We start from the raw sequence: 24415 nt of genomic DNA on the forward strand, positions 1-24415 counted from the left end.
CACTTTTCAGCGGCTGGTGAACCAGGTCCTCTCCGGGATGGAGGCTTTCTCGGCTGCTTACCTGGATGACATTGCTGTCTTCAGCAGCAGTTGGGAGGATCATTTGGGTCACCTTCAGGCTGTCCTTCAGGCCCTGCAGCAGGCAGGTCTGACGATCGAGGCCAGCAAGTGCCAGATCGGGCAGGGGTCGGTAGTGTACCTCGGTCACTTGGTGGGTCGGGGCAAGGTGCAACCCCTCCAGGCCAAGATCGAAACCATCATGGCCTGGGGACCCCCCAAGACTCAAACGGAGGTCCGAGCCTTTCTGGGCCTCACCGGTTACTACCGAAGCTTCGTCAAGGGGTATGGTACTATCGTGGCTCCCTTGACTGAGCTTACATCAAAGAAGCACCCTCGACGGGTAATCTGGACCGAGGTGTGTCAACGAGCCTTTGACACCTTGAAACAAGCAATGTGTGCGGCACCTGTCCTCAGGGCCCCTGACTTCTCCAAAGAGTTCATCGTCCAAACGGATGCGTCGGAGCATGGCATCGGGGCGGTGCTGTCGCAGCTCAATAAAGAGGGTCTGGACCAACCTGTGGTCTTCCTATCTAGGAGACTACTCCCCCGGGAACAGAGGTGGAGTGCGATTGAGAGGGAGGCTTTTGCGGTGGTGTGGGCTCTGTAGCGGCCATACCTGTTTGGCTCGCACTTCCTGGTTCAGACCGACCACCGGCCCCTCAGGTGGCTGATGCACATGAGGGGCGAGAATCCTAAGTTGTTGAGGTGGTCCATCTCCCTACAGGGAATGGACTTTAGGGTGGAACATCGCCCAGGAGTGGACCACGCCAATGCTGACGGTCTCTCCAGGTATTTCCGCCTTAGTGAAGGGAACTCCCAAGGGATTGGGTAGCTCTCCCCACTTTCAGCTGGGGGGGACGCGTGTTAGACCTGCCAGCCTTTGGCTGTTCCCTCCTTATTTTTTTCTTCCTTTACACTCTCATTTTTCTGTCCACTAGTTTTTTGGTGTTGATTTAGAGGCTCTGGGTGCCCCATTATCACTAATGGTGTGGTGCAAGGTGCTTCCCTAAAATGGAGGGAGGGAGAAAGCTCCTCCACAAAATGGTGGCCTAAACTGTCACCTCAGAACCTGGGCCGTAGGCTGTCATGAGGGGTTCCAGAACCTTCTGGGCCACTCTGGCCAGTCAGGGCCCAGGCTATAAATAGAGCTGAGGTGCGTCGGCATTTTGTAGAAGGTGTGAAGTGGGGTAGTCAGGAGTAAGGCACCTGAGTGGGGAGGTGGGAGCGCAGAAGGGGGGAAACTGACTGTTCTTAGGGCCTGCTTTTTCCCCCCCTTGGTTGACACCACCCCCTACCTCGTGACGTAGCCTTGCCTTCAACCTCTGACCTGGGATCACATTAACTGGTTGTGCTTCCCGCCTAGACAGGACCCCTGAGGGGAACTGAGGGAGAGAGTGGCCATCTTCAACCTTGTCCACCGTTTTCCTGACTGTGCCTGGGTTCCCCCTGTCTTGTTCCGCCACTGGCGTGTGGCCTGCCGCCTTCCAACCAACCTGCCCTGAGCAAGGGCGTCGCTGTGAGGGAAAAAGGGGCGCTAGGTGCCGAGCACATCGCCACCCCCGAACTGCAGGCCACCCCTTAATTTGTATCACCATCGCCGGGACTGCCCCCAAAGAATAGCTCACCACTGCGGCCCGGGGCTGGAAAGGTCACCCTCATGGTCACTGGGGCCCGCGAAGAGGACCGGGGCCCCGCCGCAGCCGTCGCAGCCTCAGTAACGCTGCACATCTTGTGAGAGGGCCGCCGGAATTCGAAGAAGACCGCATTAGGCTTGGAAGCCAGCCTCCCGCCTCACGTGACGGGTCGGGCTGCCTGACACCGCCCCCGCCGACTCCTGAAGCCGTAGAGGCCGCGCCCCCGCAGGCCGCGCTGACAATAGCAGCTGCGGGCGTGCCTCCGATCCCCCACCAACTCGATGGTATCGCGGAAGGAGAAGGCCCTCGACCCGGAGATCGCCGGGAGGCCGGAGAGCCCTAGGCAGGGCCAACGTTGAGCCACAGAGTAAGGTAACCCCCAGGGGAGGAGGGAGGGAGGCCCGAAGCTCACCCCTCCCCCGGGGGAAGCCCGTTGTCAAGTCTGCTGAGAGTCCCCTCTACCCTTCGCACCGGGATCCCCAGACCAAGTTGGCGCTGAGACGCGCTGGGGGGAACTGTGCGGAGCCGCGCTCAGGGACCGTATGTACAGCTCTTCTGGGACTAACCCGATAGGGATGCCACAACTAACCACGAGTAAGGAGCTGATGTGAGGCCAGAGTTCAGGCAACGAAGTACTCCCAGCTCTGAAGCGCTAGGGCTTGGATAGATGCAGCACTATGCTTGAGGCTCCACAGAAGTGCTATATTTAGTGACCTGATTTCAAGCGCATTGTCATGGCTATGTGAAGCGCTATATTTAATGACCTGATTTCAAGCGCATTGTAATGGCTATGTGAAGCGCTATAGTTAATGACCTGATTTCAAGTGCATTTTAATGGCTATGTGAAGCGCTATATTTAATGACCTGATTTCAAGCGCATTGTAATGGCTACGTGCAGTGCTATATCTAATGACCTGATTTCAAGTGCAATGAAATTACTATGTGCAGGGCTATGTCTATGACTCTAATGAGATGTAAATGAAAACTGATTGATTTCCTCTGAAAGAAAAGAAAAACCGGATAAAAAGAAAGATAAAGCTTTTCTAACTTATCTAACTCGTTGGTGTAGTGTCGTTTTTAGTGGTGATACACTGGAGTGCCGAGGTGAGTGGGATGCAGGCACGACATGTCCTCTGGAATGAGGCCTTTCCACCTGAGCCAAGCTACCATAGGTCTTTAGGTCCAACAGGAAGCCATTAAATCCCTGCCCAATAACAAGGCCCCTGCCCTGATGGGCTCACTTCAAAATTTTATAAACAATATGCGGATATCATCACCCCGTATCTATTAGAGGTATATGCGGAAGCTCATGAATCAGGGATTTTGCCGCCTTCTCTCAGACAAACGCTTATTATCACTCTTCTAAAAAAGGATAAAGATCCGACACTGTGCGAATCGTATCGCCCTTTGTCATTAATAAACCTTGATGAAAAATATTGGCCACCAGACTACAACCGCTGCTTCCGATCATGGTGTTGCCGGACCAATCTGGTTTCGTGCTGGGACGCTCCACCTCCAATAACCTCCGCACGATATTTGCCATGTATCATATTTTAAATCCCGATCTCCAAGCTGCGGCAGTGATGCTCGATGCCGCAAAGGACTTCAACTCCATCGAATGGGGATATATGTTCCATATTTTCAGGAGAATGGGTCTTCCCAATGTATTTTTACGCTGGTTGCAACTCGTATATACTGACACATCGGCAAGAGTGAGAGTGGGTGGTCTCACTTCAGATCCTCTTCGAGTAGACAGAGGCACTAGGCAGGGATGCCCGCTGTCGCCTCTACTGTTTGCTCTCATGCTTGAGCCACTCGCCTGTATCCTCCGTCAGCACCATAGACAGACAGCGCTTAATTTCAAGCAGAGACTGGTTGGGATCTCTATGTACGCAGACGATATGGTCCTTTTTATACGGGAGCCGCAGACCAACCTCTCCCCAGTGCTGGGAGAGTGCATTAAGTTTGGCCTTTTTTCTGGACTAACGATCAATTGGGAAAAGTCAGTGATTATCCCATTAACATTGTGCACATGTCCTCCCCCCTTAGAATATCCTTTGATTTGGAGGGCCGAACCTATCAAATACTTGGGTGTTTGGGTGCATCGTGATCCAGAGATAGTCATAAAAGAGAACTATGGTAGAGCACTGCATCATTTGGAAGAGCAGGTGGAAACGTGGATACATCTCCCTTTATCTTTGGCAGATCATAATGCGGTGGTTAAAATTGTAGTTTTTCCACGTTTTTTGTATTTGCTCTGTAACATTTCAAATAGGCTAACCAGACATTTCTTTGCCATGGTAAAAACACAACTTTTAAAACTGCTGTGGGGAGGAAAACAGGTGAGAATTAGTTGGGCCACATTGACGCTTACGTATGCCAGAGGTGGATTTGGGGCACCCGATCTATATCTTTATTATATATGTGCACAGGCTCAATATGCCTACTATTGGTTCAGGCCACATGATTACACCCCGCATGTAGCAGTGGAGGACGGGGACGCACATCCCATACCACTGTCGGGAATACTTACTCATGTCCACAGGGGCACACCGCAACAAGAGATTAATCCAATAGATGTGACAGTGGGTGCGTGGGAAGCAATGGGTCGAATAGCTGGAAAGTTTCCCCTCTATGCACCGGCGCTGCCGCTGGCTGGACACGCAGCGTTGTCTGTAATGCAGAGCACTGGTCCAATTAGGGCATTAAAAGATGTGGGAATAACGTACATGCAAGATTTGTAGTCGGAGGGCACGTGCACGTTAGACACTGAGTTAGATTTCATCACTAATCCCACACCGCTATTTATATACACCACACATCGCCTAAGGCACGCTTTAAAATGTCACTACCCAACGTTCCCGCCCGAACCGCCGACTCTCCTTTCTCTGCAGTTGCTGATAGTGGCTCCCACAAAGAAGAAATTAATCACTAAGCTTTATAAATCAATTCAGGAGGAAGCGCTGAAAGGGGCAGATCGTAGCCTAGAGCGTTGGAATGCTGCGTTAGAAACCCCATTAACGGTGAAGGACTGGGAACAATATGCGCCTTGACTGGGAGACTTTTGCCTAACGGTAATTTACGAATCATTCATCTGAAATTTCTAATTTGAAAGTATACCATACTCCCCTTAAATTGTATAAGATGGGGCTCCGTGATTCGGCACGGTGTAAAAGGTGTGGACACGGCGACGCAGACTTCTGTCACCTTGCATGGAGCTGCGCTGCGGTGTTTACATATTGGAAAGAGATTCTCAGTCATATACATAAGATGACAGGTGCCGAGATGCAGTGTACACAAGTCACATGTTTGCTTTGTTATTTACCACACTTGAAAGGCGAGAAGGCAGATATGTGCGTATTGCTCTGTTGCTGGCTAAAAGGCGTGTTGCTATGACTTGGGATGGTCGGCCGAGCCCTCAGACAAAGGATTGGATTACAGATTTAATTTACTGCAAATAAACTCTTGCACTCTATGCAGAGGAGCTGCCTACTACATCTAGGCCTAAAGATATCTGGGAGCCACTTAGGCAACACTTGCTGACTTACACCACCCCTGATTTAACTTCACCTTAAACTGTATGTTATATGCTATTTTGATTACTGTACGTGTAAAGCCCAGATACAAGCTTGTGTTCAAACCGAAAGGGGATGTTCAATTATGTACTGAAAAGCACATACCTCAGGTATACTCCTTTCACTTGGGAATGTTTTATTTTGCTTGCCTCAGGCACCCTGCGAGGCGACATCTGTGATGTTTTCATTATCTCAGTTTGAAACTCAATAAAGAGATTTAAAAAAAAAAAAACAATTGTCCCTCTCTGTCCTTGAAGGTTTTGTTAGAAAAGGTGCAACAAATTTTACAATCTCTCACCTCATGCCTGGGATAAAGGCAGTAAATACATTCCTTGTGTGGATCATCCACATGGACCCTTTTCTCCCCACAGGTTTTACAAGGGGGAAAAGGCCTTTATTGTCTGACATGGTGTCTAGATTTGCTGAATAGGAGAAAACTGAGTAGCACTCAGGGAGACTCCCTTCCACACAGCGTGCGGTGAAAATCTGAGGAGAACTGGCTTCTGCTTGGAGTGAAAATAATCAAAAAGGAAATCCCACCGCCTGTATGCTGATACGTATAGAGCAGAACAGTCACTGATAAATAAAGACAGCCCAACTATCCAGGCCTTCCAAATTATGGTATAGACAACATAATGTGCTGTCAAGTCACATTTATTTATTTTGTTTTATGCTTGGAGTGTTCTAGAGGGTGCTAGCAGCCGATTGACTGGATGCCAACATTTAGTCCTTTTTTAAAAAGGACGTGGATAGAGACTACTGTTTAGATGGCCTTGGGCCATTATAGCCTATTAAAGATTTAAGGCACTGCTTGGATATTTTACCGTAGGACTCCCATCTCAACGATGGGGAATGATTCAGGCATGTGAATCTATGATAGATACCCCAATACTGGATAATGTGGTATGTACAATCTACTGCACATCTTTACAAGGGGACACTTCTAAGTAGAAAAATAAATGCTCTTACAAAATATAGACTCTCTCCACTGAATCTGCCTTGAGGAGAACAAGAGGAGTCCACACCCTATATCTAATCCACTCAGCTTCCTCCCATGCATAACCTTTAAGGAGGCCTTCACACCTATGGACTCTCTGTGTACACAACCTTGGGGCTTTCTGTGAGTCAGCTCTAAGGGGTAGAGACTATTGCTCTCTGTGTCCACTGACCCATTAACTCTCAATTGCATCATGCATAAGGAATCAGAGAAGTACCCATGAAACATATACAGAACCTCCCCTAAAGAGCACGAGGAACCTCCATCACACCTATAAACTCTCTGTAAACACACAACTCTGAGGCTCTCCACGTGGTCACCTCTAAGGGTGAAGAGAAGCTTGCCCATTGAGTGCACTGATCCACCATCTCCTGATAGTATCACCCCTAAAGAACAGAGGGGCATTCATGAAAAATACAAACAATCTCTTAAGGAGTCTGAGGAGTGTCCGTCACACCTCTAGGTTCTCTATAAACATTGAACATCGTGGCTCTCCTTGTGGTCAGCTCTTAGGGTGAAGAGAAGCTTGCTCTTTGTGTCTAATGGATGGCTGTCTCTCAATAGTATTGAAAGTAAGGGGAGAGAAGCTCACTCTCATGCCCTCAGAATGCTATCTTACAGGTCACCTCGGCTGAAATTTGAGGGTGGCTGGGTCTTAAACAAATCTGAACAAACTAAGGGTTCTCTGCTGGGTAGTTCTCAGGGCCTGTGTGTCTGTGTGTGTTGTAATGGTACACACACACTCCTTGGAAATTAAACAGACTACTTGTATCATCTTTAAATTCACCATTGATTAGCCAGTGCTTTAAATGGGCAGGTACTATCTGGTACTGAGTACCTGCACATCTTTTTAACTTGAAAGGGAGAGTATCTGCACTTCTCAGAATTTCTGCAGTACATTTAATGGAAGAGTACTGGCACTTCTCAGCACTGCTGCAATATATTTAATAGGAGAGTACAGGCACTTCTCAACAGCAAACAGGCACTCTAAATTGTGAGTACCTGCACTTCTATATTTCCAACTAACAACCTAACTGCCATTAGCAATGAAACTGAGAGGCTGCCAAAGCCTCTACCAAACTACGAATATTAGAAGCTGCCTAGCATCCAAACAACCAACATGAGAGGCTACCTATCACCCAAACAACCAAAATCAGATGTTGTCTATCGTCCAAACAACGAACACCAGAAGCTACCTATTACCCAAGCAACCATCATCAGATGATACCTATCGTCCAAGCAACTAACAGCAGAAGCTGCATATCGTCCAACCAACCAACATAAGAGGTTGCCTATCGCTGAAACAACCAACATGAGAGGTGGCCTTTTGCCCAAACAACCAACAACAGAAGCAACCTATCGCTCAAGCAACCAACATGAGAGACTGCCTATCGCCCAAACAACCAAAATCAGATGCTGTTTATCGTCCAAACAAAGAACAGCAGAAGCTACCTATTGCCCAAGCGACCAACATCAGACGCTACCTATCACCCAAGCAACCAACACAGAAGCTGCCTATCCTCCAAACAACCAACATTAGTGGTTGCCTATCACTAAAACAACCAACATAGGAGGCTGTCGATTGCCCAAACAACCAACTATCGCTGAAAAAACCAACAGCACAAGCTACCTATCGGCCAAATAACCAGCTATCGCCCAAACAACCAACAGCAAAAGCAGCTTATCACCCACATACCCAACATCAGAAGCTGCCTATCGCATACATGCCAATAGACCAGATTCAGGCAGGAGACTCCACATTTATGAATCAAAATATGGCTTAATTTTGGCTGTCCCCCGTCTGAACTTGCCTCTTATTCAATTAAAGTTAATAGGGGGAATGCATTCTCCTGATTGTTTTTTTAATCTCTCACTTTCCTCTTCTAAAATGTTGGCTAGTATTCTATTGCCCCCACAACCAGCACGAGAAGCTGCATATCGCCTACACACTGATGGGTGGAAGAGAGCAGTTGTTATGAAGTAAAAATGTTATGGTTCAAGATTGTTAGGTGTTCAGGGTTCCGTAAGAGTTAGTTGGCTTCTGGCTGTCAGGGAGGAGAGGCCCCAGGTTGTGTGCTGAATAAAGAAGTAGAATTTAAACCAACTTTGGCATGCCTATTTTTACAACAATTGGGTGGAAGAGAGCTGTCCTGAATGAGCATAACAGAAACACCGTTAAGAGTAACCGCACCTCAAACCAGATGTCTTTTACGTGACCTTCCTCCTCAGAGAGAACCTGCCACTAGTATTCCTGATCCAACACCTGAGAGTGGCTTTTGATGCCACTCTGATCATCAGTGACATTACCAAGGGGTCCACTGCCACCTCCAACCCCTCTGACACTTGCTGCCCTTCCTCACAGGTGCTGCACTGCCACGCTGATGGCAGACTCATGCCATTCAACAACACCATCAACCACGCAAGACCATCCGCTGCATGCTTTCATCGTGATGGGCTTAAAGACGAAATAAACCCAGCCAGGCTCTCCAAACCTCAGTCTGGCTCCTCGCCAGAAGTGTGGCCTTGTCACTGTTCTGCCTAACGCAGAGACGCCTCGAAGCAAATGTTCAATCTATGAGGCACTAAACTTCAAACAGGTCCCTGAGAAGATCCACCCTATGTAAACAATCCTACCAGTATAGTTGGGAGGCCGATACATGTCAGAGGCCCAGAAGCCTGGGATAAAGTCACCTCTGTCTGTCTCAAAGAAGACACACGAGACCCTCAATTGTTCCAAGCAGTGTGAATCCAAACAGAGTTTCACTAACAAAACTCCGATGCCTAGCCTTCTTGATGCAGTAATATGTAAATTCACTTTTTAAAAAGTATGTACTATATTAATAAATCTGCCTTTTTAGGTCTAGCCTGGGCAGCACATGCGCTGCTCACCGAGCCATGCTGTATTGGAGTATGTACTTGAAGCCCCGCCCACTCTCCGCCCATATTTGTAATTGGCTTGTATCATTTTCCTTCGTAAATGCTGATTGGTTATTAGGTCTGTTAGTCCTTCCTTAGTACCGCCTTGTCTTCATTTGTAACCTCTCATGAGGACTGGCCCTTTTACTTGGTTGTTACACGGTACATCTTCTTTAGTGTGTAAGCACTATTTTCTTTAATAGATTTCTCTTACAGCAGGAGGGTCTCTCGTGTGCACTTGTGCCCACCGGCTTGTTAATTTAACTCGTAGCAAACGGGAACCTCTTTAGGGCCATGGGAGACAGAAGGGGGCAACTCAGCAATGCCTTCAAGCATTTGGAATGCAATAGGTCTCGCATTTGCAGGAGTTTAAGCTATTACCATTGTAAATGACAATGCCTTTTATTTATGTTTTAAAAACCAAAACATAAATAAAGGGCTTTGTCATTTTCAATGACAATAGTTTAAATTTGCGTAAATGCGAGACCTATTGCATTGCAGATGCTTGTTACCTAAAGCCAGAAGAACCGATGTACCTTCTGCTTTTATACCAGTCTGTGGTGCCTCTTTCAGCAGTGAGAAGTACCTACAGACTGGTGTGTGGTGCTATACAGAAACTCAAAGCTGAGACTGAGCACATGAAGCTTCTCATAGTTGCCCAGTCTTCAAATCTCTAACACAACAGAATATACCAGGCCTCGGGAAGCAGTCTTACTAGGATTTTGTTCCTCGCAGTGCACCTACATCCCACATACCTCATCCAGAGGCGCTATGCCTGTTTTCTCCGTGTTGGTTAGCATAAAAAATGTAGTGATGAAGTCCTGTTCAGCTATGCACATGGGGGCCAGTTCTGTCAGGACACGATCCAGGGCCTGCAGAGAGCAAGAGACAAAGGGGAATTAAAACACTTGGACAGGTGGCAGCAGACAGAACCAAAAACCCCCTCACACAAGGGCACTCCCGACTGAACCACACATGTGACGGGGCACTCCCGACTGAACATCACACACGGGGGGAACTCCTGACTAAACAACACACATGGGGGCACTCCCGACTGAACCACAGACTCCAGACTGAACCACACACATGGGGCTCTCCCGACTGAAGCAAACAGTCCTGACTGAACCACACATATGGGGGCACTCCCGATTGAAACACAATCAATCAATCAGTACATTTGTACAGCGCACAACTCACCCGTGAGGATCTCAAGGCATTGGGGGGGGGGGGGGGGCATGCTTCTGCTCGAAGAGCCAGGTCTTGAGGAGTCTCCTGAAGGCCAGCAGGTCCTGGGTCTGTCGTAGGCAGATGGGGAGGGTGTTCCAGGTCTTTGCGGCGAGGTGAGAGAATGATCTGCCGCCGGCGGTCACTCGAAGGATGCGGGGGGACTGGCGAGGTCAGTGGAGCGAAGCTGGCAGTTCGGGGTGTAGAAGGGGAGTTGTTCGTTGAGGTACGCTGGCCCGGTGTTGTGGAGAGCTTTGTGAGCGTAGGTGAGGAGCTTGAAGGTGATCCTCTTGTTGACGGGGAGCCAGTGTAGGTATTTCAAGTGGGCTGTGATGTGGCTGTGGCGGGAGATGTCGAGGATGAGGCGTGCCGAGGCATTCTGTATGGGTTGTAGTCATTTCTGGAGTTTGGCTGATGATCCTGCGTAGAGAGCGTAGCCGTAGTCCAGTCTGCTGCTGACGAGGGCCTGGGTGACTGTCCTGGTACCTGTGGGGATCCATCTGTAGATCTTGCGGAGCATGCGGAGGGTGTTGAAGCAGGAGGAGGAGACGGCGTTCACTTGCTGGGTCATTGACAGTGCAGAGTCCAGGATGACTCCCAGGTTGCTTGCGTGGTTAGTGGGTGTCGGTGCAGTTCCCAGTAGGGTCGGCTACCATGAGTCATCCCAGGCGAAGGGGGTGGAACTGATGCTGAGGATCCCCGTCTTGTCCGAGTTCAGTTTCAGGTGGCTGGTCATCATCAATCAATGAATCAATTATTTGTAAAGCGCACTACTTACCCGTGAGGGTTTCAAGGCGCTAAGGGGATGAGGAATGTTGCTACTGTTTGAAGAGCCAGGTCTTGAGGAGTCTTCTGAAGGTCAGTAGGTCTTGGGTCTGTCGTAGGCAAATAGGGAGGGTGTTCCATGTCTTGGCGGCGAGGTGGGAGAATGATCTGCCACCGGCGGTCACTCTTCGGATGCGGGGGACAGTAGCAAGGGCGTGGTCGGCGGAGCTTGCGGGTGGGGGTGTAGAAGCTGAGTCGGCTGTTGAGGTACGCTGGTCCGGAGTTGTGGAGTGCTTTGTGTGCATGGGTGAGGAGCTTGAAGGTTATCCTCTTGTTGACGGGGTGCCAGTGCAGGTCACTCAGGTGGGGTGTGATGTGGTTGTGGCGAAGATGTCGAGGATCAGGTGTGCTGGGGTGTTCTGGATGCGTTGGAGCCGTTTGAGGAGTTTGGCCGAGGCACCTGGGTAGAGGGCGTTTCCGTAGTCCAGTCTGCTGCTGACGAGGGCCTGGTTGACCGTCCTTCTTGTTTCGGTGGGGATCAACTTGTAGATCCTGCGGAGCATGCGGAGGGTGGTGAAGCAGGAGGAAGAGACGGCGTTGGCCTGCTTCATCATGGAGAGGGTGGAGTCGAGGATGACCCCTAGGTTGCGTGCGTGGTCGGTGGGTGTTGGAGCTGTTCCTAGTGCAGTTGGCCACCGGGAGTCGTCCCAGGCCGAGGGGGTGGATCCGAGGATGAGGACCTCCGTCTTGTCACAGTTCAGCTTCAGTCGGCTTTTCTCATCCAGTCGGCGACGGCCTTCATTCCCTCGTGGAGGTTGGTTTGGGCGGTTTGGGGGTCTTTGGTGAGGGAGAGGATCAGCTGGGTGTCATCGGCGTAGGAGATGATGTTGAGGTTGTGCAGTCGTGCGACGTGGGCGAGCGGTGCCATGTAGATGTTGAACAGCGTTGGGCTGAGGGATGAGCCCTGGGGTACGCCGCAGATGATCTTGCTGGCTTCGGAGCGAAAGTGGGGGAGACGGACGCTCTGTGTTCTGCCGGAGAGGAAGGAGGTGGTCCAGTCCAGGGCCTTCTCTTGGATCCCGGCGTCGTGGAGGCGGGCTCGTAGTGTGCGGTGGCAGACCGTGTCGAAGGCAGCTGTTAGGTCCAGGAGGAAGAGGGCCGCGGTCTCTCCGTTGTCTAGTAGGGTCCTGATGTCGTCGGTGGCGGCGATGAGGGCAGTTTCTGTGCTGTGGTTGCTGCGGAACCCGGACTGGGACGGGTCCAGGATGCTGTTCTCGAGGAATCTGGTCAGTTGTTTGTTGACGGCCTTCTCGATGACCTTCACTGGGAACGGGAGGAGGGAGATGGGTCGGAAGTTCTTGAGGTCCTTGGGGTCCGCCTTGGGTTTCTTGAGTAAGGCGTTTATCTCGGCGTGCTTCCAGCTCTCCGGGAAGGTTGCTGTTTTGAAGGAGATGTTAATGGTTTTCCAGAGATGGGGTGCGATGGTGGTGCTGGCTTTGTTGCAGATGTGGTGTGGGCATGGGTCTGACGGGGATCCGGAGTGGACAGAGTTCATGATCTTGATGGTGTAGTCGTCGTTGATGTTGAAACCAAGAGATCAGGCGGCTGGTGCGGGTGGTGGTCGTGGGGGTGGGGTTCTCGGTGGTTGCCATTCGGCGATGGCCTTGATTCCTTCATGGAGGTTGGATTTGGCGGTGGTGGGGACCTTGGCGAGGGAGAGGATCAGCTGGGTGTCGTTGGGGTATGAGACGATGTTGAGGTGGTGCGATCTGGTGATGTTGGCGAGCAGTGCCATGTAGATGTTGAAGAGTGTTGGGCTGAGGGACGATCCTTGGGGTACGCCGCAGATGATCTTGGTGTCTTTAGAGTGGAAAGGGGGGAGGCGGACACTCTGGGTTCTGCCGGTGAGGAAAGAGGTGGTCCAGTCCAGTGCTCTGTCGCGGATCCCTGCGTTGTGGAGGCGTGTGCTGAGGTTGTGGTGGCAGACAGTGTTGAAGGCGGCCGAGAGATCCAGGAGGATGAGGGCCGCGGTTTCTCTGTTGTCCATCATGGCCCTGATGTCGTCGGTTGCGGCGATGAGGGCTGTTTCGGTGCTGTGGTTGCTGCGGAATCCGTATTGGGACGGGTCCAGGATGTTGTTGTCTTCGAGGAAGGAGGTCAGTTGCTTGTTGACGATCTTCTCGATGACTTTCGCCGGGAACGGGAGGAGGGAGATGGGCCGGAAGTTCTTGAGGTCCTTGGGGTCAGCTTTCGGTTTCTTGAGTAGGGTGTTGATTTCGGCATGCTTCCAGCTCTCCGGGAAGGTGGCTGTCTCGAAGGAGCTGTTGATGATCTTGCGGAGATGGGGTGCGATGGTGGAGCTTGCTTTGTTGAAGATGTGGTGCGGGCAGCGGTCGGATGGTGAACCGGAGTGGATGGTGTTCATGATTTTGATGGTGTCTTCGTCGTTGACGTGGGTCCAGGACAGCAGGGGTTCGAGGTCGATGAGGCTGGGGGGCGGTGAGTCTGAGGTGTCTGTGTCTGTCGGGGGGGCCTGGTTGCTGAAGCTCTCGTGGATGTCTGCGATCTTGCGGTGGAAGAAGGTGGCTAGGGAGTCGCAGAGGTCTTGTGATGGCGGGATGGCGTCGGAGTTGGAGCTGGGGTTGGAGAGCTCCTTCACGATGTTGAAGAGCTCTTTGCTGTTGCGTGCGTTGTTGTCAAGCCACTCTTTGAAGGAGGTCCTTTTGGCGGTTCGGATGAGTTGGTGGTGTCTGCGGATGGCGCTCTTGTAGGCTGTGTTGCTGTCTGGTGTTAGTTCGTGGTGCCACTTCTTCTCAAGCCTACGGCAGGCCTGCTTGGATGCCTAGAGGTTGGCGGTAACCAGATGGCTTTTCTGTCGGTGCGTCTGTTCGAGGGTTTCTTGATCGGGCGAGATTGTTGGCGCAGTCCTAGATCCATTGCCTGAGGTTGAGGGTGGCGGAGTCGGTGTCGGTAGTGTCCATTGGTGGATTTGGGGTGAGAGTGGCGTCTAGCTGGTCTTCGGTGACTTTGCTCCAGCTGCGGTGGGGGGCTCGTTGTGTGCGGTGGTGCGTGGTGGGTTTCTCGAAGGTGAAGTGGACGCAGCGGTGGTCGGTCCAGTGGAGTTCGGTGGTGTGGCTGAAGGTGATGTGGTTGCTGGCTGAGAAGATGGGGTCGAGCGTGTGTCCGGCGGAGTGGGTGGGGGTCATGATGAGCTGTTTGAGTCCGAGATTGGCAAGGTTGTCGAGCAGGATGGTGGAGTTGCTGTCGTTGGTGTTCTCGAGGTGGAAGTTCAGGTCTCCGAGGAGGATGTAGTCTGTGGACGCAAGGGCGTGCGTGCTGACGAGGTCGGTGATGGAGTCGCTGAACTGCGGCCGGGGCCGGGTGGTCTGTAGATTAGGGTTCCTCTGAGGGTGGTGTTGGGGTCAGTGTGGATCTGGAAGTGCAGGTGTTCGGTGGTGATAAGCGTATCGTCGGTGCTGGTCGAGATTCTGAGGGTGTTTCTGTGGACGATGGCAATTCCTCCTCCAGTGCCGTTGGTGCGGTCCCTGCGGGTGATCTTGTAGCCGTCAGAGATGGCTATGGTGATGTCGGGTGCCGAGGAGGGGTTCTTCCAGGTCTCCATCAGGAAGGCGACGTCAGCGGAGTTCGATGGCATGTTTGCGGGTGGAGCGGGTGTTGAGAAGAAGGCATCGGAGGCTGTTGCGACCTACCCCGGTAGGCGTGGTGGTGGTTTGGAGGCTGGTGTAGTGGCAGTTCCGGCAGGAGAAGGGTGTGTGGGTCCGCTTCGGGGTGGCCCGGACGCAGTTGTGGGATCGGCCGCCGTTGAGTGCATGGAGGGTGCTGCCGTCGTAGCGGCGTCGGATGTTGTGGCATATGCGGGGGCCAGGGGGTCTGGCACTGGGCGCGGTTCAGGCGCGGATGGGCGCAGCCGGGCTTGCCTTAGGCTCACCTTAGGCGCGCCAGCAGCCGCCATAAGAAGGGGAGGTGGGAGGGAGGAGCAGCTGGACGAATGGGCGAGCGGGGGGGCGGGCCCACAGGGGACGCAGCGGCGGGAAACAGGAGATCAGAGCGGGCGGGGGAAAACAAGGCACAACAATCAAGGAAATACAGGGAAAGAAAACATAAACAGAATACAAGCAAAAACTAACTGAAGGCAAAGGGACAGAGTGCAGAGTTAGAGTTAAAGATTGCAAACAGGACACAGGGGCAGCGTGAGTACCATGATAACTACAGCCCACCACTGGGCCGCCAGGGATGATGCGCAGGTGGTAGCCTGCGGGTGGAGGAGGGCCTCGAACTCACGGCAGCAGCAGCGATCGGGATACGGGCACGCAGGTGGTGCTGTGCGGCGTGGGGAGCGACCTGCCTGAGAACAGGGTCAAGGGTCTCTCTCCTCGCCGCGCAGCGGCCGCCATAAGAAGGGGAGGTGGGAGAAAGGAGCAGCTGGGAGGCTGGAGCTGGACGAACACACACACGGGACTCTCCCAACTGAACAACACACACAGGACATTCCTAACTAAACCACATGTACTGGGCACTCCAGACTGAACCACACACATCGGTCACTTACAAATGAACCCCACAGTGGCACTCCCGACTGAACCACACGCTCCCGATTGAACGACACATATGGGGCACTCACGACTGAAACACACACACAGGCGCACTCCTGATTGAAAAACACACACAGGGGCCCCAATTAAACAACACACATGGTGCTCTCCCGGCTGAACCACATACACTGGGCACTCATGACTGAACCACACACTCAGGGGCACTCCCGAATGAACCTTACACACGGGACAGTCCCGATTGAACCTCAGACTCCAGACTGAACCACACACATGGGGCACTCCCAACTTAACCACATGCTTGCGACTGAACCACACACATGGGCACTCCCGATTGAAACACATAAAGGGAAACTTCTGACTGACAAACACACACGGGGCACTCCCGACTAAACCACATACACCGGGCACTCCTGATTGAACCACATACACTGGGCACTCCCGACTGAACCCCACAGTGGCATTCCCGAATCTGAACCACTCACACGGGGGCACTCCTAACTGAACCTGAACCACACACAGGGCACTCACGATTGAACCACAGACACGGGGGCACTCCCAAATGAACCCCACACACTGGGGCACTCCTGACTGAACCACACACTCAGGGGCACTCCTGACTGAACCATACACAGGGGGCACTCCCAACTACACCACATACACAGAAGCACTCATAACTGAATCTGAACCACACACAGGGCACTCATGAGCGAACCACAGACACGGGGGCACTCCCGAATGAACCCCACACACAGGGGCACTCCGGACTGAACCACACACGGGGGCGCTCCTGACTGAAACACACACACAGGAGCACTCCCGACTGAAACACACACACAGGGGCACTCCCGTCTGGAAAAAACACAAGGGGCACTCCAGACTGAAACAAACATGGGGGCACTCCCGACTGAACCACACACATGGCGGCGCTCCCGATTGAACCATACTCAGGTGGGTACTCCAGAGTGAACCCCACACTCAGGGGACTCCTGACTGAACCATACACAGGGGGCACTCCTGACTGAACCACATAGACAGGGGCACTCATGACTGAACCTGAACCACACTCACGTGGCACTCCCAACTGAACCTGAACCACACACATCGGAGCACTCCAGACTGAATCTGAACCACTCACACAGGGGCACTGCTGACTGAACCTGAACCACACACGGGGGCACTCCCGACTAAAATACACACATGGGGCCCTCCAGACGGAAACACACATGGGGGCACTCCCAACTGAACCACACACATGGCGACACTCCCGACTGAACCAGACACAGGGTGCACTCCTGACTGAACCATACACAGGGGGCACTCCCGACTACACCACATACACAGGGGCACTCTAGACTGAATCTGAACCACTCACACAGGGGCACTCCAGACTGAACCTGAACCACACACAGGGCACTCACGATTGAACCACAGACACGGGGTACTCCCGAATGAACCCCACTCACAGGGGCACTCCGGACTGAACCACACACATGGGAGCACTCCCGACTGAACCACACAAACGAGACGGGCACTCCCGACTGAACCACACACACAGGGCACTCCTATCTGAACAACACACACAGGCACTCCCGACTGAACCAGAGACTCCGGACTAAACCACACACATGGGGCACTCCTGACTGAACCACACACACAGGGTAATCCCAACTGAACCACACAATCTCCACTGAACCACACACATGGGGCACTCACGACTAAAATACACACAGGGGCACTCCCAATTGAAATACACACAAACTGGCACTCCAGACTGGACAACACACACAGGGCACTCCCGAGTGAACCATATACACTGGGCACTACCGACTGAACCACACACACGGGGGCACTCCTGAATGAACCCCCCACACACAGGGTACCCCGACTGAAACACACACGGGGCACTCCCCACTGAATCACACACATGGGGGCACTCCTGAATGAACCCCACACATGGGGGAACTCCCAACTGAACCACATACACTGGGGTACTCCCGACGGAAACATACACACGGGGCACTCCCGACTGAAACACACACATGGGGCACTCTTGACTGAAACACACACACAGGGCACTCCCGACCAAACCACACACACGGGGGGCACTCCAGACTAAACAACACACGGGGGCACTCCTAACTTAATCGCACACAGGGGCACTCTTGACTGAACCTGAACCACACACACAGTGCCAGTCCGGACTGAAACACACACACACAGGGGGACTACAATTGAAACACATACACGGGGCACTCCAGACTGAAACACACGGGGCACTCCTGACTGTACCATACACACGTGGATACTCCTGACTGAAACATACACACATGGGGCACTCCTGATTGAAACACACTGATGCAGAGAGCAGGCGAGACATGTGAAGTCGGACACAGGGCACATGAAAAAACGGGACAGTGGCATTCAAAACACTCACGTGCAGAGAGACACTTAAAATCAGTGCTTGATTTGTAAAAGAATAAGTGCCAGGGCCCTCGTCAGGAGGCCACTGCAGCTTGCACCACCCATTCCATCTGTCAGTCCTACCAATGAGACCACAAACAAAACAACTAACCATCACACTCCTTCAAGTGCGACAATTCGGACTATTCCAGCTATAAGAATGGCTTGGCAGGCAGGTATTAGCCATTTTAATGTATATTGAATAAATAAACAACTTTTGCTGTCCTTATCTCTAAATTACATAGACAGCCTTGTGGCAAACTGTCATAAGTGCCGGCGTTGACAATGAAGTGCTGTTGCTGAGCACTAGAAACCACCAGCTCAAATTAAGCACATGCTGACGGACACATGGAATCAAACACCAAAGATGCAAAGTGCGACTCAAAATCAAACCGCACAGAGCAATCTGTGCAGCAGGTACTTTGACTGCCGGTCATCACACGCCTGCAGTCAATTTCACTACCTTTGTTACTTCCATTTCACTGACAGACAACACTATGAATACGAATTTACCCTCACCAATGAACAATCCCTATCTCTCCACCAGATGGCAGTACTATACTTTGAATGAGTTTCTTTTGCACACAAAATTAATTATGTGTAATTCCAGTGACTTGCATCGGGCACAGTTCTTCCTGCACTCTAGTTAACAGGAGTATTCCACTTTACACAACAAAGCAACGGTTTGGACAATACTAACGTTTGCTCCTAATGCTTAATCTTCATTTAAGATATTTCCAGTAGACCAGTCCTGGTATTTCTCTTGCCCTCTTCCCAGCTCGTATTCCCCCCTTTTAAGGTCTCGCTTGATGGCACAGCATTTATTGCACGTTATATCACCAACAGAAAAGGAGACCGAGGAAGCACTACTGAGATAGGAGATCTTTGGCCCCGCCCACGTGCGATTATCCTCAGTACAGCATTTGACTGGGCAGAAGCTGTGTGCGTCCACTGAAAAAAGAGTGCTTGTACTGCAGCCTTTGCCTCGAGGAAGAGTGTATGCTCCACACAGCAGGCTCGGTTGGTGATGGTGACAAGCGAATGATACAAGATGTAAGCATGACTTGCTCACCAAGGAAGGTTATGTTGGACGCCATAGGTCTGCTCGACTTGTCCATTGTGAAATGTTATGTCGGACGCCATAGGTCTGCTCAACTTGTACATTGTGAAATGTTATGTCGGACGCCATAGGTCTGCATGACTTGCCCACCGTGAAATGCTATGTCAGACACCATAGGACTGCATGACTTGTCCATCGTGAAATGTTATGTCGGACGTGATAGGTCTGCATGACTTGCCCACCGTGAAATGTTATGTCGGACACCATAGGACTGCATGACTTGTCCTCTGTGAAATGTTACATCAGATCCCATAGGTCTGCATGACTTGTCCACCGTGAAATGTTATGTCGGACGCGATAGGTCTGCATGACTTGTCCACCGTGAAATGTTATGTTGGAAGCCATAGGTCTGCATGACTTGCCCACCGTGAAATGTTATGTCGGACACCATAGGACTGCATGACTTGTCCTCTGTGAAATGTTACATCAGATCCCATAGGTCTGCATGACTTGTCCACCGTGAAATGTTATGTCGGACGCGATAGGTCTGCATGACTTGTCCACCGTGAAATGTTATGTTGGAAGCCATAGGTCTGCATGACTTGCCCACCGTGAAATGTTATGTCGGACACCATAGGACTGCATGACTTGTCCTCTGTGAAATGTTACATCAGATCCCATAGGTCTGCATGACTTGTCCACCGTGAAATGTTATGTCGGACGCGATAGGTCTGCATGACTTGTCCACCGTGAAATGTTATGTTGGAAGCCATAGGTCTGCATGACTTGTCCACCGTGAAATGTTATGTTGGAAGCCATAGGTCTGCATGACTTGTCCACCGTGAAATGTTATGTTGGAAGCCCTAGGGCTGCATGACTTGTCCTCTGTGAAATGTTACATCAGATCCCATAGGTCTGCATGACTTGTCCACCGTGAAATGTTATGTCGGACACCATAGGACTGCATGACTTGTCCTCTGTGAAATGTTACATCAGATCCCATAGGTCTGCATGACTTGTCCACCGTGAAATGTTATGTTGGAAGCCCTAGGGCTGCATGACTTGTCCATTGTGCTGGGTAAGAAAGCTGGGATCCCCAGGAGCGGGGCGATGGCAATTGTCCTATAAGGGCCTCATTGAATGGAAGTAAGGGCACTGAGGGGGTGACTCTCGGCTGAAGTACCCATGTCAAGACGTTAGTCTTCACTGTCACTGAGGGTAGGTTAAGGTCCAGGACCTCAGCTGCCATCCGCACCACCATTGCATACACGGCTCCCTCCTCCCTAGCCAGAGTAGGAGAGGAAACCAGGCCAGTGTCAGCTGAGGTGACCAACCTACTGGCCTCACACAGTTCCCCTAACCAGCTGTCCTCTTCAACTGGGTCATCTCCATAAAGGTCCACAGAGCCCTTCCAGACGTCTCTCTCACCAGGCCTAGCCATCAAATAAGGCACTTGCTCCGCTACGGGAAGAATTCCCTCAGTCGGCGCCAGATGGGGCGCCCGACGACACCCATCCGGCTCTGTGTCGAAGTCAGAAATAACGATGGGGATGGAGCCGCCTAGGAGTGTCAGCACTGGAGCGCGCGCCAAAGAAGGTCTCGGTCTCGACGGCTGCTTTGCTCCGGATCCAGTGAGGGATCCTTGGGGCCCAGTACAGAGGGCGAACACGACGGCGTGGTCTCAGAAGTGGCCCCTTCACTGACCAGGGGAGCTCCAGAGGGGCCGGGCAGCCCAAAGATGATGTGCATGGCCTCATAAAGTAAGTACATAGATTTATTGACTGATTAATATAGCACTTCACAATACATACAAAAACATATCAAATAAACATGTACATAAAAGGTATACCCATACAAATTCATATAATCATAAAAATTAAATAAATACATTATTTGGGACAAAAACATACAGATATTAAACTAAAATGAGTAAGAAAACATTCAGTGCATTAAATTCAAACTACCTACAAACAACTGTATAAGACTTCAAAGTGTCAAATGCTTAAAAACAAGTGACCTTCTACTATCTGATCCTATAAAAAAAACCTTCAGAAAACATAGGCAAAAAGATCTAAGTTGCGGATACTAGCATTTTTTACATCAATTGCTAGAAACTTTATCATCTGACAAATGAATGGAATAGAAGCACCAGACAAGCATAGGATAAGAGCATGATGAACAGATCTCATCCCTGCTTTAAGAAATGGCGGTTTGAATAATATATAGCATACATTAAGCAGTTTTGGACAGGCACATACAATATGCTGTTATGTTTCATGTGACCACCTGCACAGTCTACATTCACTGGTTGGGAGTGTAAGCTGACCCTCATGTATCAGGTGACCCCAGGCGCATCCTGTACCAGATTGCTTTCTTATCAGGGGGGATTAGTTCTTGGTCTCAGGGCCTATCTCCAATCTGCCCTCTAAAATGTCCTCAGCAAATCTCGATCTCCACTCAGATCCCTCCCTGCAACCAGACTTCCCATGCCTCTGTCGGATGCCTCTTTGGTGCACTGCCCGTCTTCCCTGATCTGCGGCCAAGTCTTCAGACAGCTGGGGGCCCGGGCTTCAGGACCTCAGATGCCTTTATGGAGGGGCGCTCCTACCGCCCCTCCGTTTGGTTATAGCCACCGTACATCGCTGGTCTCACAGCAAAGAGACCGACCTACCTGTGGGGCGGTCCTCATGGCGCTTGTCGGAGCCTGCTTTCTTCAGGGCCTGCCGGGAGTTCCAGAGGGCCACCTCTGCCACCGGCTGCCTCGGGTGGCCCTTGGTCCAATCTCACCCCAGTCGAGTTGGCGGTGCCGCGGTCTCCAGGCCCACCTTTGGTGAACCAACTGAAATGGCCACCAGATGCCACCTGTTGCTCCCGCCCGCGTCTGTGTCACACACCTCTTCTCGGTCTATCTCCTTTCAGGCATGCCGCTGGTCTCCCTCACAGGCGTGGTCAGCTGCTTCGAACGGAGCACGCCGTCTCCAGCGGCTCAGCCCCAGCTCAATATCGGGCCCCTTACTCACAACGTCCCCGCACTTGCTCCAAGGTCACTCAGACCACTCATCCCCGGCTCAGCACCTGAAGCTGGTGGTCCAGTTCACGGGCTTCCCCTCTGCAGTGTACGGATTTCCAGAATGGCACAATAGATGCTTTTATCAGCCGTGGCGAGCAGGGTTCCGAAAGATCAAGTTACTTACCTTCCGTAACGATATATCTGTAAGAAACATTAGTAGTGAAAGATTCCCCACCTTAGAATATCCCCAGGCGTCAGACTGGATCCAGAAAGTTTTCGTCAGCATTACCCCTGCACGTCGGTAGGTGGCGTTGTGCGGCTCCGCATACGTTGTTGGCGTCGTGGTCGCCGGGATGATGTCGCGGGCGCTAATTAGAAACCGCCCAGGCGCGCTGACGTCAGGTCTGTACACGACTTTCCGCGCCAGGAACGCAGGGCCATGCAAGATACTAGGGCCCTGAAAGGGATGACCTGCGAACCAAGATCACACCAGAAAGTCCCGGAGAACAGAACGGCCAAAGAAGCTGTCTCTCCGGACTTGGCTGTCCAGGCAGTAATGCTTAGTAAACGTGTGCAGCGAGGCCCACATGGCTGCCTGATAAATGTCTTGCAGGGGGACACCACGTCCCAGTGCAGTAGTGGCTGCTCTAGTGGAATGAGCACGCAGCCCCACCGGAGGCTCTTTTTTAGCCAAAGAGTAACAGGCTGTGATACACAAGACGACCCACTGGGAGGTAGTCCTCTTGTGTACCGCTCGACCTTTCTTGGTGCCAACGTAGTGATAGAGATCAGGGTATCAAAAATATGCCCACTACCACGGATAGAGTAATCTCACAGTTACACGCACATACATTCATCATACGCTAGGGCCCATTTCACTAATATACGCTCAAATACTCTACCAGCATAAGACCTGTGGGAAGAAAACCCTGCATCTATATCTAGGACGATAGGACCTAATTATAGTGGTTATCCTTAATCATACTCTATACAATCTATACAACAATGATCAAAATGTACACAATAATTGACAAGAAAGAATATTCAACACCATGTTTAAAAGTTATATTGCTTTATCTAAATTAATCAAAGTAAATCAATCAGAATAAATCATTTCTCATAGTTACCTATTCTAACTAAGTGTCAGAACGGGTCAGGACCAGTCTCTCGGTAAGTCTCTCAAGATAAAGTCCTCAGCATCGATCCTCAGCAACGCAAGTTCACGCAGCAAAGGTAAAATGGCAAGTGGCAAAGGGTGGCCAAAAGAGTGGGGAGAGCCCTCCCTAAACTAACAGTTTTTATAGTGAAAAATACAATAGAGACACACATAAAGTTGGCAGGATAAACTGTATCACTGAGCAGAACAAGAAGGAAGAAATGTAACATTACTACATCTGGAAATCTCCGCTCAGGAAAAGTCACAAGACGTGAACTACGGAACAGGAACCAAGAAAATAAAACATGTATCATATTTAATCCGGTTTCTCCTCGGCCATCGAGCCACAGTTCAGAGTTTCCCTCTAAGGCTCCTTTGTCTTTCGAGATTGCCAAGGACACTTTCACTGTTCTTGGAGAACACCCAAAGCTGCTGCCGTCCTCATGGAAAATTTCATAGAAGGACCATGGTCAGTTGTCTTCGACCTTTTTCCAGCAGGGGTCTCTCTTGCCACATCACAGAAATATACCATAGCCAGGCTTCGAAATACTGTCAGCTCGGCTAAGGCCTTCATAGGCCACAATAGACCATCTTTAATTAAAGAGACAAAATAAACGTTACTACAACATAATGATTAAACAGTGTTAACCCCACTAATACCCTTATGTGTTATGCATTTATCTAGCCTTGCGACATAAAAAGCATTAATTCAGACAGCGTTTTGTGCTCAAAATAAATAGCACACAGCAACGTTTAAACATGAAAACTTGCACGTTATTGTAAATACAAAAACAGCACAAATAAGCTAACCCTCATGTAACTTTCTCTTGTGTTAGAACAAACGAGTTGATTAATAGAATCACACTTGCACAAAGACAAATAGTTAATTGTTAATTATTAATAAATTAATAAAACGCATAGACATGCCAGAGCTTCAAAAGCCCCAGAATTTTCTAAAAGAAAACTCTGCTCCAGCAATCCCCC

The 24415-nt window shown here is 50.9% G+C and overlaps 1 protein-coding gene across 1 annotated transcript in view; it reads right to left on the reverse strand.

Annotated features, from left to right (window-relative positions):
• LOC146788818 (exocyst complex component 1-like) overlaps positions 1 to 24415 on the reverse strand; it is a 1992459-nt gene that overhangs the window by 626777 nt on the left and 1341267 nt on the right. The window contains exon 12 of the mRNA XM_085630399.1: positions 9938 to 10054. Coding sequence (XP_085486525.1) covers positions 9938 to 10054 — 117 coding nt within the window. The remainder of the gene's footprint in view (positions 1 to 9937; positions 10055 to 24415) is intronic.

Source organism: Triturus cristatus, chromosome 10 (genome assembly GCF_964204655.1).
Source record: "Triturus cristatus chromosome 10, aTriCri1.1, whole genome shotgun sequence".
NCBI lineage: Eukaryota > Metazoa > Chordata > Amphibia > Caudata > Salamandridae > Triturus > Triturus cristatus.